Source organism: Chaetura pelagica, unplaced genomic scaffold, assembly GCF_000747805.2.
Source record: "Chaetura pelagica isolate M959 unplaced genomic scaffold, ChaPel_1.0 scaffold346, whole genome shotgun sequence".
Classification (NCBI taxonomy): Eukaryota; Metazoa; Chordata; class Aves; order Apodiformes; family Apodidae; genus Chaetura; species Chaetura pelagica.
This window is the reverse complement of record NW_009953797.1, coordinates 620,691-636,770: the sequence shown is the minus strand read 5'-3', so window position 1 is coordinate 636,770 and position 16,080 is coordinate 620,691. Positions and strand designations below refer to the sequence as shown.

Sequence of the window (16,080 nt, the reverse complement as noted above, 5' to 3'; positions counted from 1 at the left end):
TTCCCTACAGTCTGTGATTGTAAAAAGTGTGGAACGAAATGCCTTAAATATGTACGAGGCCCGGAAATGTCTCTTGGGACTTGAAAGTAGTGGAATTACCATAGCATCAAATCCCTCTGTCTCATGCCCTGTTGGTTTGTCTTGTCCTGGTTTGGATATATTGTCCTCAGCAGGGCTAGGACTCACTGGGCTTGGTATGCCTTCTATTCTATGTAGAGCTTTTTTTTTTTTTCATAAATATATATATATAGGAAACTTAATTCACTTGTACTAAAAAAAAGCACCAAAAACCAAATGTGTATTTGCATGAGGAATAGTGTTATAGCATTAGAGAATTCCAAAAGCATCTGGCCTGTCAGGGGCTTGTTACAAAACTTTCTCCAGGACTTTTGTAATCAGCTGTGTGACTCATCTCTATAGAAAATTGTCCAGAAGCTTGCAAACCACTCAGCTGAGAGTGAAATACAGGTGAAGTAGGACACTGCTTTTACAATTTTCAGAAGAATCTCTTTAAAATGACATTTTTCTTTAGAAATATTGTGATGTCTCAGGCTGTCCTGACTGTGGGTAGCTACTTAAGCCTGTCAGCAGTACCATGGTAGTTAACACAGCTAACACCACATTTCAGTTCTGGGTGTATCTCTGTGAAGGATGCACATGTTACTGGTTTAGACCTTACTTATCAGTATGAAATTTAGGACAGAAATGTGTCAGCTTACTACTTTAATGTGATTTTATAGAAGCACATAGTCCAAACTGGATCTACCATTTTATTTTTCAAGCTCTGCAAATACCTTGTTATCAGAACTGTAGAGAAAATCAAACAGTCCCAGAAGAATTGAGTGACAGCTCTTGATGCTGATTCTTGAAACCTGGAGTTCTCACGTAACCATCATGTTCCTTTTGACCTGCCATCCAGGAGTACTATGTAGTTCTACATCAGATGCTTTCTTAGGGGTCACACAGGGAAGGACAAGTACTTGTGCCATTTGACTGTGGTTTTTAAGGCTGCTTTTGTCACCATTCTTGTCATGTCTGCACTTTGGACTTGTGTTTTCACATCTTCAGAGTGTATTGCTGAGCTGCCTTGTGAATGCATGAAGAGCTAGTTTGAGGGAATGCTTTGGAAATAAGCAATGCATTTGGAGGATGATTTGCAGTCAGTATTGAAAGTTCAAAAAGGAGCTGAATAGTTTAGCATGGAAGTAGTGGTTCATTCATATGAGCTTCTGAGACAAAGGTTTTTTTCTAAAATGGAAGTAAGAATATAAAGTGGAGTTGCTTTCCTGCTCTCTAGGTGATGCTTCTTTGAAACAAACTTGTGGAAGCAATTAAAGAAAACCAAAGGGCTGGTGGGGTTTAGAAGTACCCAGTGCAGGCTTGTTCTGACAACAATTAGAGTCCAGTAGAAGGGCATAAGAGATTCTTGGATTTATGGTTCCCAGTTTAAGAGTGCTTGTCTTTACTGTGTTCTCTGCCCACAATTAGCAGCAGATTTAGTGTTAAAATTCATTGACAAAATACATGCTGGTGCAATTTAGTGGGTTTTTGGTTGGTTTTAATTGGTACTTTAATAAAAATGGTTTTCTATAAGTCTTAACTAAATATTCACTTGTATAATTTTTTTGCAGGACTTTTAGGTCCAACAGCCCTGTCAGTCAACACCTCAACTGCTCCCAACTCCCTTTTGAATGCCCTTAATAGCTCTGTGAGTCCCTTACAGAGTCCAAGTTCAGGCACACCTAGTCCCACCTTATGGGCAACATCTCTTGCTAACACAAATGCCACAGGTTGGTAGAAGTTAAATGTAAATTAATTAAATTATGCAACAGTAGGTTGTTAGCCTGACAGTTGAAAAATCCAGAATAATTCATTCTTTAAAACCTTAATCTCTAAGTTTATGTTAACACAGCCTAATAAGTACCCAAATTTACAGTTATAATGTAATATAAATTTATGTAATGTCATCACATGCATTGTTTTGATCTGTTTTGTATGGGAAAATAGGATAACCTATGAAGTAATGGCTAGATAAAACATTACATTTTTGGCATGCAATTCTAATGGAAACTTATTTGGTGCTGTATCAAAGCTCCCTAAAGATAGAGATTTATATAAAGTACTACAATGGCTAAGAAAGTTAAATGAGAAACTTAACCAGTGTGTGACCAAATTTTGTTACAGGTTTTTCTGCTATTCCACATCTAATGATACCATCTACTGCCCAAGCAACCTTAACTAGTATTCTGCTGTCTGGGGTACCTAATTATAGTCAAAACACTCCATCTCCACCACCAGGCTTGACTCCTGTTGAAGTCCATGTTAATGGCATGCAATCAGAGAGTAAAAAAGGCTCACCTTCTTTAAATGGCCATGTAAAGGTAAGTGATGATATTTCTGAAGAATCAGATCTGTTTCTAATAGACATCTACTGAGAAAAGCTGAAAGGGAAATCTATAACAGTAGATTCTTAAAGCTGCTAAGCTGGGAAGTAGAACAGTGGTGTTGTCACAATATGACTTAAAGACTGAGAAATGAAACATTGAAGCACATTGTTTTCCTATATCTGGAATGAATTTCTTGTTCTCCTGCACAGATAAGAAAGGGGAATTCTTTCAATATTTCTTTAAGCATAAAAATCACTTCAGTGAATTTTGACAATCATTTCAGACCTCAGATATCAAGTATGTAGCATTGCCTGCCACATCGCTAGGAGAAAATGTGTTGAACAAAAACCACAGTGATCCAGTGAGACAAGCAAGTGCTCATGGTGCCTCAGAACAAGTAGCTGCCAAGTCAAATAGTGCAGAAGGTAAGACTTTGACATATTCTTTTGTATAGTAGTTTTTGTGCAGTCTGTGTACAGTTCATGAAACAAAAATGTAAATGTATTGCCTGTGCATTGGTTTTGCTGCCACATTGAAGGAATCTGGATCTCCCAGATTCGTTGTCAAAGAAAGTAAATAGAAGCTGTAGCATCTGAACTGGACTGTTGATAGAAACACCTTAAGTCAACATAAATTTGCTTATAATTTTGTTCATTCCCTAAAAGCAGAGAGAAATAACCTATGAAAATTTTAATATTAGTTACAGCAGCATAATTCTTTGCTTAAAACAATGTCTGCTGGTTTAAACTACATTCTATCTTTGCTTTTTAATGAAAGAAAAAATATTGCCTTTGAGAAGGTTATTGCATAAAAATATGTGTAAATCAAACCTAGATGACAACGACAAACAATTTATTTGCTGCCTTTTAGGAGCTAAAGGATCTAATTAACTGTTCCCATCATTTTGGGAAAGCCTGTTCCACTTCAAGGTTGAGCAAATATGTGTAAATGCCCTGTTTCCCATGCAAATACTGATCAAGGAGGAGATGCTCTTTAAGGGTTGTGGTCATTTGAAATACTGATTTAAATAGAAGCTGTATTGCTCAACTAAGGTGATAAATGCTTGTAAAAGATATTTGAACAATAAGTGGGGAGCTTTTATTCCAGCAAATGTTATCTATGCAGCTGGCAAGGTTTATTAAAACTGGATCTCAAATCAAGTTTGTATGAAATAATCACTTCCGATTGTCAGTCATCAGATTCAATGTTAACTAAATATTCCTTAAAATATTTTTAAAAAAGAAAATACTTGGTATGTCTACTGTATATATGAATACATTTCTAACTTTTTAACCTTGACAAATCTATTATCCCTGAAAACTATATAAATTTGTACAGAGGAGCAGATTTTGTTCTATATTGGTGATCAATCCCTTCAGTAAGTTCACTAGAACATAAAAGGTTTTCTTTTCACTATTCTCATTGGTTCTGTAGGTTGCAATGATGCTTTTGTTGAAGTAGGCATGCCAAGAAGTCCATCTCATTCAGCAAGTACCAGTGATCTGAAGCAGATGCTGAGCTCTTCCAAGCAGGCCTGTGCTAAGAGACAAACGGTTGAATTACTGCAAGGCACCAAAAACTCTCATTTACAGTAAGTTAAATGTGAAAATACAGATTCATGGAACTTTTGCCATGCAAAGATACTTAATGTGGTTTTGTGAGCAGAAGGGGTAGTTCAGTCATAAGATACTCAAAGAATTTAAATAAATTTGGCTTGATTTTATATCATCTTGGGTATTAATATATCTCCTCCTTTGTTTGATAATTGCAAACTTGAATGCTTTTTTGTACATAATAAGTATTTTTCTTTAGTTTGAAAAAAATAAAAGCCTTCCCTCTCCCATAAGAGCATTTTGTTTTGTTGTTTTTGTTTTCAGAGGGGCTTTCATTAGCTACTTCTGAAGGATACATTTTCACATTTTTCCTTTTTTTTTAATTGATTGCTTTGAGAACAATTCCTAACTGGATAGGCTTTTTCCTTTTGTGTGTACCTGGGACTGTTTTCTTCTTAGAAGAACGACATTCAGGGAGTAACAATGTTCTCAAACACTTGTCTTATTTTTTTGTTTTTGTTTTTCTTTTTCTTAATGAGCCATCAGTGGGAAAGGCTCTTTTGAGTCATAATACATCTTGGTAATACAGGTTTTCTGCTTAGCACAATGTTTTGTCCAATCTGCTTTAAGTAATGTTTTGAGTATTCCTTTTAGGAATTGTTTATCATCACTCTTTTTGGATGCATGCTTTCTCTTACCTTGTTTATTTATGCTGTTAAAGCTATTATATGTATTTCATTAATTCTGCTTTCATAGTTTAGAAATCCAAGAATTCCTGCTATTCAAACTCAGTTGTTTGTATGTAACTCAGCTGTTTGTATGTCTTGTCCTTTTTGTTCAGGATGCAGTGCCCACAGCTCCCTTAGTGCATTTTTCTGAGGTAGTCTACAGCATCTAAACTACTTTATTTTGAAGTAATTTCTACTCTTCTAGAGTAGAGATGCTCTGGCTTTTAGGACTGCACTTACCAAAGCTTCAAATGCAAGTAGGACCCATGTTGACTTTCTTAGTCCCCATTATACATATCTCTTTATCTTACTACTTTCAATCTGTTAGAACTGCTGAGCTCCTCACCTGAGCAAGGCTAAATGGTATGAAGTCACACTGTGTAGACATTGCATGTGATAATTGCAGACACCAGGTAGCTCGAATCTAAATCTATAAACTGAGCCTCATACTTGGCAATATAGGAAGCAGCAATGTGTGCTTTATTTCACTGACAGTGTAGCAGGTAAAAGGAAGTTGAGGCTTTGGAAATATTCCTAAAAATGCTGAAATGTGTGTGTTGGCATTTTTTACTTTTGCTGCTAGACTTCTCAGGATAAAGCTCACTTACCAAAATTGCATTGAATTTTCACTGCTGGTGAAAAAGACCAGAGTTAACAGTGACTTTGCTCCCACAGTACTGCTGAGAGGCTGCTCTCAGATGCAGAGTTATGTGCTTCTGAAAGTCCCATGGCTGATAAAAAGGCTCCTGGAAGTGAACGGGCAGCAGAGAGAGCAGCAGCTGCCCAGAACTCTGAAAGAGCACGTCTAGCTCCACAGCCCTCATATGTAAATATGCAGGTATGTTTCCCTGAATAAACCCAAATCTAGTACAAAACTTGATAAATGCAAAGTGAAATTACCACGGAATGCCAAGGTGACTGATCACCAGCAGACTGACTTGCCCTTACCATTTCAGTAAAAGCTTTTCCCAACAAAGTCATTAACTCTTTCACCTAATGAGTGGCTTGGCAACTAAAAGTCTTAAAGAGAAAATAGCCTTTATGCTTCTGTTGGAGAAGTAGTATTTCAGGACAGAATAAATTGCATGGCTATACTAGTCTGCACATCATTTGTGTGTAAAAAAATCTTACGTTGTAGCTCTGAGAGAATTATGTATACGAAAGACAACTTTTCAGAAGCAATGTCAAAGAACACTTTTTCTGTAGCATCAGGTTCATATACAGGGAGATTTACTGGAGTAACTAGACTGGTTTTGCTTAACAAATATGGATCTGTACATAGACTTCTTGTTTTTCTTATACTGTTCCTACTTAGTTAACTATAACCTACTACTATGCTATAAACGACTTCCATGTTATTGCAAATGTCCCCAAGGAGAGAGACTCCTTTGACTAGTAAAACAGTAGTAACATAGTGGTTTTCAGTAGAGATCTATCAGTGTGGGCATAACTAGACTGCATGGAGCAGTGGAACTGGATTAAGGTTGGTGCTTTGCAGCCCTTTTCCTTACCAGAGCTCCAGTTTAAGTAGTGAATTTGATGCTTCAGGCTAAAAACTGCACTTATTTAGTTTTGTGTGTGTTTGTGTGAATCTAATTCAAAGAAGTGTAACTTATTTAACTTGAGATATCCAAACTTCCAGTCTACCACTGTCATAGGAAGAGCAAATACAAGATTTTTTTAATTCTCTCAAAACTTAGGTTCTTGTCCTTTCAGAAGTGCATGGAAAAAAACTGCACTTGAAAGATTATTAAAAATAACTATGATGCCTAGATTTGCTGTTTAAGATAATATATATTTTTTTTTTGTGCTCTTGAGGAATATTTTCCATGTTAAAAGCAGATGATTAAAGATAAACTATGCTTGAAAAGCCTTATTAAAAATTAAAAGTCTGCCTAAGCAGTTGGTAAATACTGCTGTAGCGTCACTCCGATGGATATCGGATCTACTTAGTCTTTGTTATCTGTATTTGTGTGAATGCTTTAACTAATGCTGTAACTGGAGTGCTGTCAAATTATTGTGCAGTGCTTCAAGTCTCTCCTAGATGTATTCACTGTCCACGCTCAAAACCTTTGTTCTTTACAAAGAGCAGAGTACTGTAATGGCATTAAGTTAGAATGGCAATTAAAGTATCTTCTGCATGTTTAATTTTTAGGCATTTGACTATGAACAGAAGAAGCTACTAGCAACCAAAGGTATGTGGATAAGCAGTGACTTCTGGAAAGTTGGTTAGTATGTGGCTGAAATACAGTTTTCTGAAGTATGAGTTTTATAATTGGTGTGGGTTTTAAATAAAATCTAAAGGTAGTAGTGAAACTTTTGTATATTAGTTTTCATGTTACAAAAATTTATTACCAACATGATATAAAATAGAGTATCAACAACTAGCAGATGGAATGCTTTGTGTGTCTGTATGTCCTTATGCAAATGATCAATATTTTTGGAGACCTAACGGCTGTAATATGGGCTCTTATTTGAATGCAAATTAAACTTTAAGACACTCATCATATTGATGAAGTTGCTTCTTATTTCAGGGGACTTAACTATGTCCTTGACCCTGTTTAAAAATAAACCAAATGCTCCCACACCAAAAGAAGATCCCTCTTTTTTAAACTGATACGATTTTGTTGGTGTTTAAGGGGTTTAACTGTCTTCTGACAGAGTAAATTGCCCTAAGGAAGGGTAGGATTCAAGCTGGGTAGCGAGGGGCAGTGTTCAGAAATTCCGGTTTGGTGGGTTGAAGTCTATTAGCACACATGACTTCAGGGTTGTTATCTCAGGATCTTTACTAAGGTTGAGATTTACTAATTTGGCTCTGCGTTTTTTGCAGCTATGTTAAAAAAGCCAGTGGTGACTGAAGTAAGAACTCCAACAAATACATGGAGTGGTTTGGGGTTCTCTAAATCTATGCCTGCAGAAACTATCAAGGAACTGAGAAGAGCAAATCATGTATCATACAAGCCATCTATGACAACTACATATGAGGTATAAATAAAACTATACTATAATGGAAACTTTATTTCTAGTGAATGATACAGTTGTTTCTCTTGAAGTATCAAATATTGTTGTAGTATTTTTAGCTTTCCTCTTAGGCTTCTAAATACTTGTTTCTTGTGGAAAATGTTTCTAATGCAAATATTAAGGCATATGGAATACATTCAGCTCAACATACAAAACTATATCTGCTTTATAAAAATCTACTCCTGAAAATATATTTATTTGAAGAAACTTAAAACAGCTTATGAGACCCAGATATCTTAATAATTGTAGGCAAGTGGTAGAAATTTTGTAGTGTAATTAAAACAAACAGCATGTATATAATAGATAAACTGTATGACATGCAACACTGCATGGTGGAGCAGAATGTTAGAACACAAAATAGCTGGAGCTCATCTTCTCCTCTATTGGCAAAGCTGTAGAACTGGAAAAACTTTCTCTATTTGCACTACTCTCTGGGTTCTGAAATTTCCCAGGGAGTAGGCAGCATAGAATTCAGCAAGTCCTTGAAGAGTCCCACCATGAGAATCTTGCAGGGAATTTATGTTCCTTTCTTTTCAAAGGTGTTAAAAAATTGCTTTTTCATGTGTTTCCTTGCTGTAATCTTTCCCGACTTCCACAGAGACACCTTTTTTCTTCATTTCTGTTCTATTTATATCAAGTATAAATGGTACATGTCTTCAGGACTGGGGCATTGTACAGCTTTTTTTTTCTAGGACACACTTGTCTTTTAACACAAAAGAAATATTCAACCATGGTAAAAATGTCCTTGGTGTTCACCAGTTGTCATTCAACTACACGCAATAGGTTTGGATAGATGTAATGAGCTTGCAGTAGTAAAAAAAAAAAGCTACAACCAAAATAGTGATGTATTATTTTTTAACATATTGGTTGAGCTGGAGTGGAGTTCTCCCCTGACTGTGGTGCACTGCTGAGTCTCTAAGCAAGCTTGTAATTCTAACCAAGATCACTGCATTGTAGTCACTTCCAAGTCTTCCCGTGTGCAAACCACAGGTGTAGCTCTCTCCAGTGAAATGAGGCCTCCTGTATCTGTTGTTTGGTGTAAGCTATTGTGGAAAAATCTGGGGAAACTGAAACACATGGATTCCTTGTATCCTTCTGTTTAGCAGTCTCCACATCACTGGTACTAGAGGCAGCAGCACCATGCTTTCTCTGTACACATTTGATAGTTCATGTAAGACATGGTAGTGGTATTATAGCCTGAAGTCTGGTAAGTTAATTTGTAAAATAAGCTAGTTAAATATATTTAATCTTAACTGTGATATTTTACCATGCATTCAGTTTTCCAGAAATAATGGGTGATATCATCTTATTCACAACTCTTAGCTTTACTGTCATCTACCACAGAGACTTTTTTTCTTCTTGCTTTTCTATAAGACTTGAATTCCTGCCTTTCTTCATTTGTTGAGTCATTCTAACCAAAGCTCACACCTTCCCTATTTTCCCAATGATAGGAGCTTTTGCCTATTTTGCTTCAGTGTTGACAATTTTCCTGAACAGTAGAAGATTGCTGCCTCCTAAAATATGCTTTTCAACTGCAATTCAATGTACATGAATAGAATTAAGTTGTTCATTTGGTTCCACAATTTTTAGTTGATCTGAATGTGTGGAGTTGGTTTTTTTTCTTGGAGGGGAAGGTGCATTTGCACCCAATTCCATAGTTAAATGCTGCTTTCAGGGAATAATGTTGCCTTAATATGGAATATTCTGCCCCACAGTGATGAGCATTGATAGTACTATATAGGAAAATGAAAATCTACTTAAAAAAATAATATGAATCCACAAATTCACCAACCATTGCAGAGTTGTTGTTGTGTTCCATATTGTTGCCAGATGTTGTGTGATTGATCCACTTATCTTCAGATGGATGTTCTGTTATGCTCTGCTCCCCTTGAAGGTATACAGTTGGTAGACTGCTTTGCCTAGAATTTGTGTGGAAATTTAATACCACAGAACTTTTTGGAAGCAAACTTGGAACTACTGAGTAATTTATTTTGAAGTACAGTCTTTAAATAACTTCTCCTTAAAATCTGTGGACTGCATATGTTTTAAGCACACCTGCTGCTTTTGTGTCTGTTTTGCAGTTATTTGACAATTGGTCGACTGCCAAGAGAATGTTTGCAAACATTAAAAGCTGTTTTGTTTAACTGAGTTGCTTCAAAGAAAACATCTGAGTCACAATGAAACTTGTGTTTTATGCCCAAATTTTCTGTTTGTTTGGGGTTTTTTTATTTGCAGGGTTCATCCATGTCTCTCTCACGGTCCAACAGTCGGGAGCATCTGGGAAGCGGCAGTGAATCTGATAACTGGAGAGACCGGAATGGGCTTGGACCTGCAGCTCATAATGAATTTGTCTCCTCAATTGGCAGCCCCAAACGTAAACAAAATAAATCAGGTTAATAATTTCTTAAGATCTCATTTAAATAAAAAAGAACATTTATGTCAGTGAAGGTGTATTTTGATATAAATGTTTCCTGACATCACTGGGAATTTAAATTACCCACACCTGTGAAGTAAACTTACTTTACAAATTGAAAAAGTGAAAACATGTGCAAGATTCCATAATGTGATACACGAATAATGGTCCAAAAGGAAAACTCTTAAGGAAATTTTTTAAATGCAAGACATTCTTGCAGAAAGCTATTTGCCTTGGAAGGGGTTTTTCAAGCTGTACTGTAAACAGACCTATATAAAAGCTTGTTTCTAGGCTAATATTCTTCTGCTGTGTTATCAATACAACAACAGCCTTGTCTTTATTGAGCTATTTGCTCACTGGTGAGGAAATCATAATTTCTACTGGTTTCCAATTTTAAGTCATTGTTCTCTTTATGGTAATGAAATGTTTGACATGGCCTAGAACATTATTTTAGACACTGGTTTCTGTGGATACAGGCTTTAAATTTTGTAGTTACATGTTGAACAGTGTTTAAAATGTGCAAATGAAAATTTTACTTCAGTTGAACTCTGAAATTTAAGTTAATTTTTTAAAATAACTGAATATGTGCCTTTGTGAAAGGGTGAAAAACAGGTAGAGAGTAATGGTCCATAGTAACTCACTGCATTATGGGGAAGTAACTACTATGGCCTCTTTTACTTTTTTGTTTCTCTTATAAAGATGAGTAAAACTTAACTGCAAATTGCACAGATAGTTGAAGTTGGACATTCTAAAAAAGGATAGCTGAAATTAGAGAAAAGATTAATTATTTGTATACTTGTAATTATTTATTATTTTGAAAAGCATATTTGTTCAGCTGTGTAGGGCTGCACAGCATATTTTAAGTACTCACAGAACAAAAGAGATTAAAAGTTTATCTTTGAAATCAAGCCATTGATGTTTCCAAATTACTTAGACAAAAATGGAAGCTTAATTAAAATAATCAAGGATGTAAAATGTCTTTACATATGCATTAGAAGAAAATCAGAAACGTGACTGTTCTGTAGCAGCTGTAGCTTTCTGAGATAATGAAATGTGTGGAGGAGGGACAAAAGAAATAGCTATGAGTTGGCTGGACAAATTTATCTAATGTATAGGCACCAGTGGGTGAAAGTGTCGGTTTTTGTTGCCACACTTGCATAGTGTTGAATTTTTTTGTTGTTTCTAAGGTAATGCTTCCTGACTGCACCAGTAAGAAGTATTTATTAATATTCAGCTTTCAGTACATGATCTTGCATCATTTGCTCTGAGTGTAGGATCATTAACTGCAGTTTGGGTATTTTTAGTGTTTTCTTCCTCTGATAGTGAAGAAATTGAGGGACCACCTTTTAAAGTGTTAAAAATCAACTTAGTTATTGTTCCATTTGTCCAACTTAATGTTTGCGTTTTCAAGTCCGAAAAGTTTGCTGTATTTTAAAACTTTGTCCAAAATGGAGTTGAGGTTGATAGAAATTCTCCAATCTCTGTGCATCCAATCCCAAATGCTTCTAAACTACCCTTTGCCCCGAAAATAAGAAATGTAGCATAGCCACTTGTGGGAAATGGTGAATTTTCATATCCCCACTCTGGAAAGGATCACTTACCTCCTGCAAGCCTTGTATGCATTCACTGTTACTCTTTACTTTGTCTGTAGCAAGAGAGAGAGCACTCACAAGGGCTCCAATTTACACAGGTGTCTGGTGCCCTCCCTGGGAGCTATCCTTTTCTTACCCAGCATGAGGAAAAATAATTATGAGCTATGTGGTTACATTATGCACACCCAGAGGCAAGGGATTGCACTGCTAAAGCAGTTCTCTTGGGTTTCTTAAGAACCTCACCCTGGAAACTTTTTTTAAAGATACACCTTTTAGGGATGTAATTTAATACTGCATAGGGAGTTTATTTCCAGTTTTAGACTTTTATAAAACTCTTGCATTTTTTTTTGTCTTCACTGTACTAAAATAATAGCCAAATTGTGTAGCTACTGTGTAGTTCCTTTACTCAGAGTTACTCCAGCATAGTTTTCTCCCCATGCAGACCAAAAAAGAGCTGGTTGCATTTGTGTGCAGTGGTATTTTCCAAGATATTCACTGGAGAAAAGAGGAGAGGGTTTAAGAGGAGGATAAGCAACAGGGTCCTGCAGCTCTTTCCCCTGTACGAACTCCTGACTTCTATCCATGTGACAGTTCACATAGTGTGATTTTATTCTTTCTATAGAAAACGAGCACTGGAACTTGACTAAAAAATTTGCTTTACACTGTTCTCTCAGACCACTGAGTGTCTTTTTTTCTTTAATAATAGATTTAAGTATTTTGCTAACTTAATGATTTATTTGAATACAATGTTGACATGACAGAAAGTTGTGCATGTCTGTGATATGAGTAAAACGTGCCCTTCTTCTGTTTCAGCTGAACACTATCTCAGTAGCAGTAATTACATGGACTGCATTTCCTCGCTGACAGGAAGCAATGGCTGTAGCCTGAACAGTTTGTTTAAGGGGTCTGATCTGCCTGAGCTGTTCAGCAAGCTTGGTCTGGGCAAATACACAGACGTATTCCAACAGCAAGAGGTTAGTATTCCTTTGAAAGACACCTTTGTGCTTGTAGCATGTTTTCCAGCAGTAGTTTTTCTCTCTCTTGACCAAAGCGATTAAGAAGTCTCACTATTTGGTAGGATTTTTGTGAGCTGTTCTTTCAGAGTCACCCTAGATATGACTACTGTTTTGTCCTACACCTTTGATTTATGTTTAACAAAGAATTAAACTAGGCTTGATGTTATTTACTTTTTTTTCTTTCAAGGAAGTTTAGACCTTGGCTCCTAGTTGTAACCTCAGATGGTAATTTGAATTTAATAGCTTTCTGGTCTACTTCATGTGTAGGTTATAAAAATCCACTCTGCATTCACCAGTAATGTCTTGTCCCAACCAGTGCTGTGGTCACATATATTCATACCTCACCCTTTCCCCAGTGTTCCAGATGGCTACCTTTGATCCACTCCCAACAGAGAGATTACAATCAGCAGTCTGAACGTGCTTTCCACCTCTGCACCAACTAATCTCAGTTGCATCCAAGTAGTAGCATTTAATATCTGTAGATTACTCTATAAGTAGTGTCAACTTGCTTATCTGCACATAGATTATTCTGATGACAGATTTAACTGTGTTATGAGAGTACAGTGAGCCCAGCTGCAGGGTTTACTGGCTGAGACACAGCCCCTCAGCTTGTCCTGAAAGCAGTGTAGTTGTATCTCATACCATTTTTGTTTTGGTTTTCCTTACCTGAAGCCGTGCTGGTTAGGAGGTAGATGAGCCAAGTAGTTTGTCCAAAGCGAAAACTAAGCAATATTTCATGTTTCTGTGATGTGTATTAGGAGCAAAACCCACAAGTAGTTGGTCAGTCATCCTCTGCTAATCAACTAAAGTCTGAAGCACCTATTATATCTACAAACATAAATACCTGGCTATTTCCAAGTACATTAAAGCAATTGTGGTGAACACTTACAATCTCAAGAGTAACAAATAAGATTAGTTTACCCTCTGTGTCTTTCTAAAGCTGCTCGCTTCTAAGTTTCTCTTTTCCAGATATGCAGAGTAGCAAACAGCAACTCTGTGAAGAAGTCACTGAAAGCAATCGTGTCTGTTTGCATGTGAAGAATAGGTTGGCATAATAACTAAAATGCAGTATGAAAAAGAAAAAAAGCTTTTCTGAACTACGTTTAGGCCTTAATACTTTTGAGAAGAGACTTGTTTTGCATAATTCTCCACTTTCTTTTTACTCTAGATTGATCTGCAGACTTTCCTTACACTTACTGATCAAGATTTGAAAGAGTTAGGAATTACCACTTTTGGTGCCAGAAGGAAAATGCTGCTTGCAATCTCAGGTAAGTAACACAGCTTATCATATGTTGATTTTAAGATATTGGTTGCATTCTTCTCACTTGAGTTGTGTGTTTATAGTTGACAAAGGATCTTAGAAAGACTGAAAAGTAAGATCTAATTGGCAGAGGTCATATTGTCTTGCCCCCTATCAGAAGGCACATAAAACTAGGCTTTATAGAGCTTTCACATTACTGCATAAGATTTCAGTTGCATAGTCCTGCATCCCCTTGTAAAGTTGAAGCTTGGTAGAAAGTTTGTTTGATAGCAGATTGTGAACTTTTATACCCCAAAACTGTGGGTCCTAGAAGTTCTGGGACTACAAGCTCTGCAGAGTACAAACAGCACTACACACCAGTCAGAACTGCATTTTCAGGCTTTTGGTTCCCAGTCCTCCAATGTATTGATTAGCAGAGCAATCACCTTCCTGGAAAAAATGCCTGGCTTGGGGGGAGCCTTTACTTTGTTTTTTTTAGTTGTGTTTTTTTGTTTGGGTTGTTGTTTGTTTTTTTTTTTATCAAGGCCAGTTGTTTCTGCAAAGTGTATAGGTTTAAAGAGAAACATGTAACTCTTCCTTGGAATTTTTCCAATGCACCTTAATTAAAAGGTTATCTTGTATCCTACATGCAGAAAGATGAAGGCCAAATACAATTTCTTACAATGTAATGCATTATATAATGTCTAACTAGATTTTTTTTCTAGTTGTAGTAAATAGCATGAGATTTCATACTACATTGTCTAAACAATGAATCTATATCAGAGGAAGAGGGCTTTTTTGGATGCTTCATTGTAACACTAGATGATTTTTCTCTATATTGCATTTCTTCTTCTGATGCCATTAGTGAATGCTTTATATTAATTTAAAATTGTGACAAAAGAGTAAAAATGCAATGTACTCAGCTCAATAGCAGTCATGAAAATCTATATAATCAGTGATTTTTGTATGTCATGGAGGTTGTTTACAAGAATAGAAGAGTTGGGAAAGAGATTTTGGATGGGCATTTGTTAATACAAGCTTAGGCTTCATATTTTAATGAGAGTTGAGCATCTGTTTTTTTCTAAAAGTCTTTATTATAATATTGTGCTTAAAATAAAGAATTGTGCACTGAGAAATTGTGAAGTTGCTCTTGAGCTTTTCTGTCACCTCAGTTTTCATTGCATGGTGGTACTGCAGCCAGACATTGTGTGCGCATGTGCCCTCAGGAAGACTGCAGCAGAACAGAACCTTTTTTTAAGTGTTTCACTGTCAGTTTGATCTAAATCAATGTTGCAGAATATTACCTATTCCATGCTGTACCAGTGCCAACTAGAATTGCACCAAATAGAGGTCTGTATCCCAAGCAGCCCCTGTGAGCCTTAACTTGGCACTCTTACTATCCTATTGAACTGCTAAATTGACCAAGTACCTCACAGCCACTTTCTGTTCGCTCTAAACATTTTGTTTGCTGAAATAGAAGTTTTGCTTTTAATTTAGATCAAAATACTAACATGAATTTCTGACGAGAGATATATTTTTGTGTGACACCTTTACAGAACTGAATAAAAATCGAAGAAAGCTCTTTGACCCATCAAACATACGTGCCTCATTCCTGGAAGGTGGGGCTAGCGGAAGACTGCCACGCCAGTATCACTCGGACATTGCTAGTGTCAGCGGTCGCTGGTAGCAGCAGGCTGTGGTTCAAGGTCAGCTCTAGGGATGGACATGGCAATCCTGTGGACAGCCTTCACTGCACACCACCCTCTGCACTTTGGGAGTTTGGGTGTCAAGGACCAAAGCATTTTGTCTGCACAATCCTGTGCCAAAAAAACAGAGGAAACACATTTTGTCTGTCTTTCAGAACACCAAATGTGGGTTATGTTTTACTTGTGTAGGTTGGACAGAATTTGCAATAATAATAATATAGGGTTCTTTGTTTAGTATTTTATTACCTATACCTATAATGTATGCACTGAATTTTTACTTTGTTGAATGAAGGAAGAATGAAGAGCTGGGATGCCAGAGAGCATAGATTTTGGTTTTATCAAGATGGATTTTTCTGGTACTGCTTAAAATAATTATTGAGGTCTTTCTGCACTTTACATGTTCTGATTTCTTGTCCTGTGGAAA

The 16,080-nt window shown here is 36.5% G+C and overlaps 1 protein-coding gene across 2 annotated transcripts in view; it reads left to right on the top strand.

Moving 5' to 3' along the window:
- BICC1 (BicC family RNA binding protein 1) overlaps nucleotides 1–15,637 on the top strand; it is a 64,500-nt gene extending 48,863 nt beyond the window's left edge. For both annotated transcript variants that reach the window (XM_010001113.1, XM_010001114.1), the window contains 12 exons: nucleotides 11–194; nucleotides 1,632–1,790; nucleotides 2,185–2,381; nucleotides 2,671–2,812; nucleotides 3,822–3,978; nucleotides 5,344–5,506; nucleotides 6,824–6,863; nucleotides 7,499–7,653; nucleotides 9,925–10,081; nucleotides 12,508–12,668; nucleotides 13,879–13,978; nucleotides 15,507–15,637. In XM_010001113.1, the coding sequence (XP_009999415.1) occupies nucleotides 11–194; nucleotides 1,632–1,790; nucleotides 2,185–2,381; nucleotides 2,671–2,812; nucleotides 3,822–3,978; nucleotides 5,344–5,506; nucleotides 6,824–6,863; nucleotides 7,499–7,653; nucleotides 9,925–10,081; nucleotides 12,508–12,668; nucleotides 13,879–13,978; nucleotides 15,507–15,637 (1,746 nt within the window). The remainder of the gene's footprint in view (nucleotides 1–10; nucleotides 195–1,631; nucleotides 1,791–2,184; nucleotides 2,382–2,670; nucleotides 2,813–3,821; nucleotides 3,979–5,343; nucleotides 5,507–6,823; nucleotides 6,864–7,498; nucleotides 7,654–9,924; nucleotides 10,082–12,507; nucleotides 12,669–13,878; nucleotides 13,979–15,506) is intronic.
- The last annotated feature ends 443 nt before the right edge of the window (nucleotides 15,638–16,080 follow it).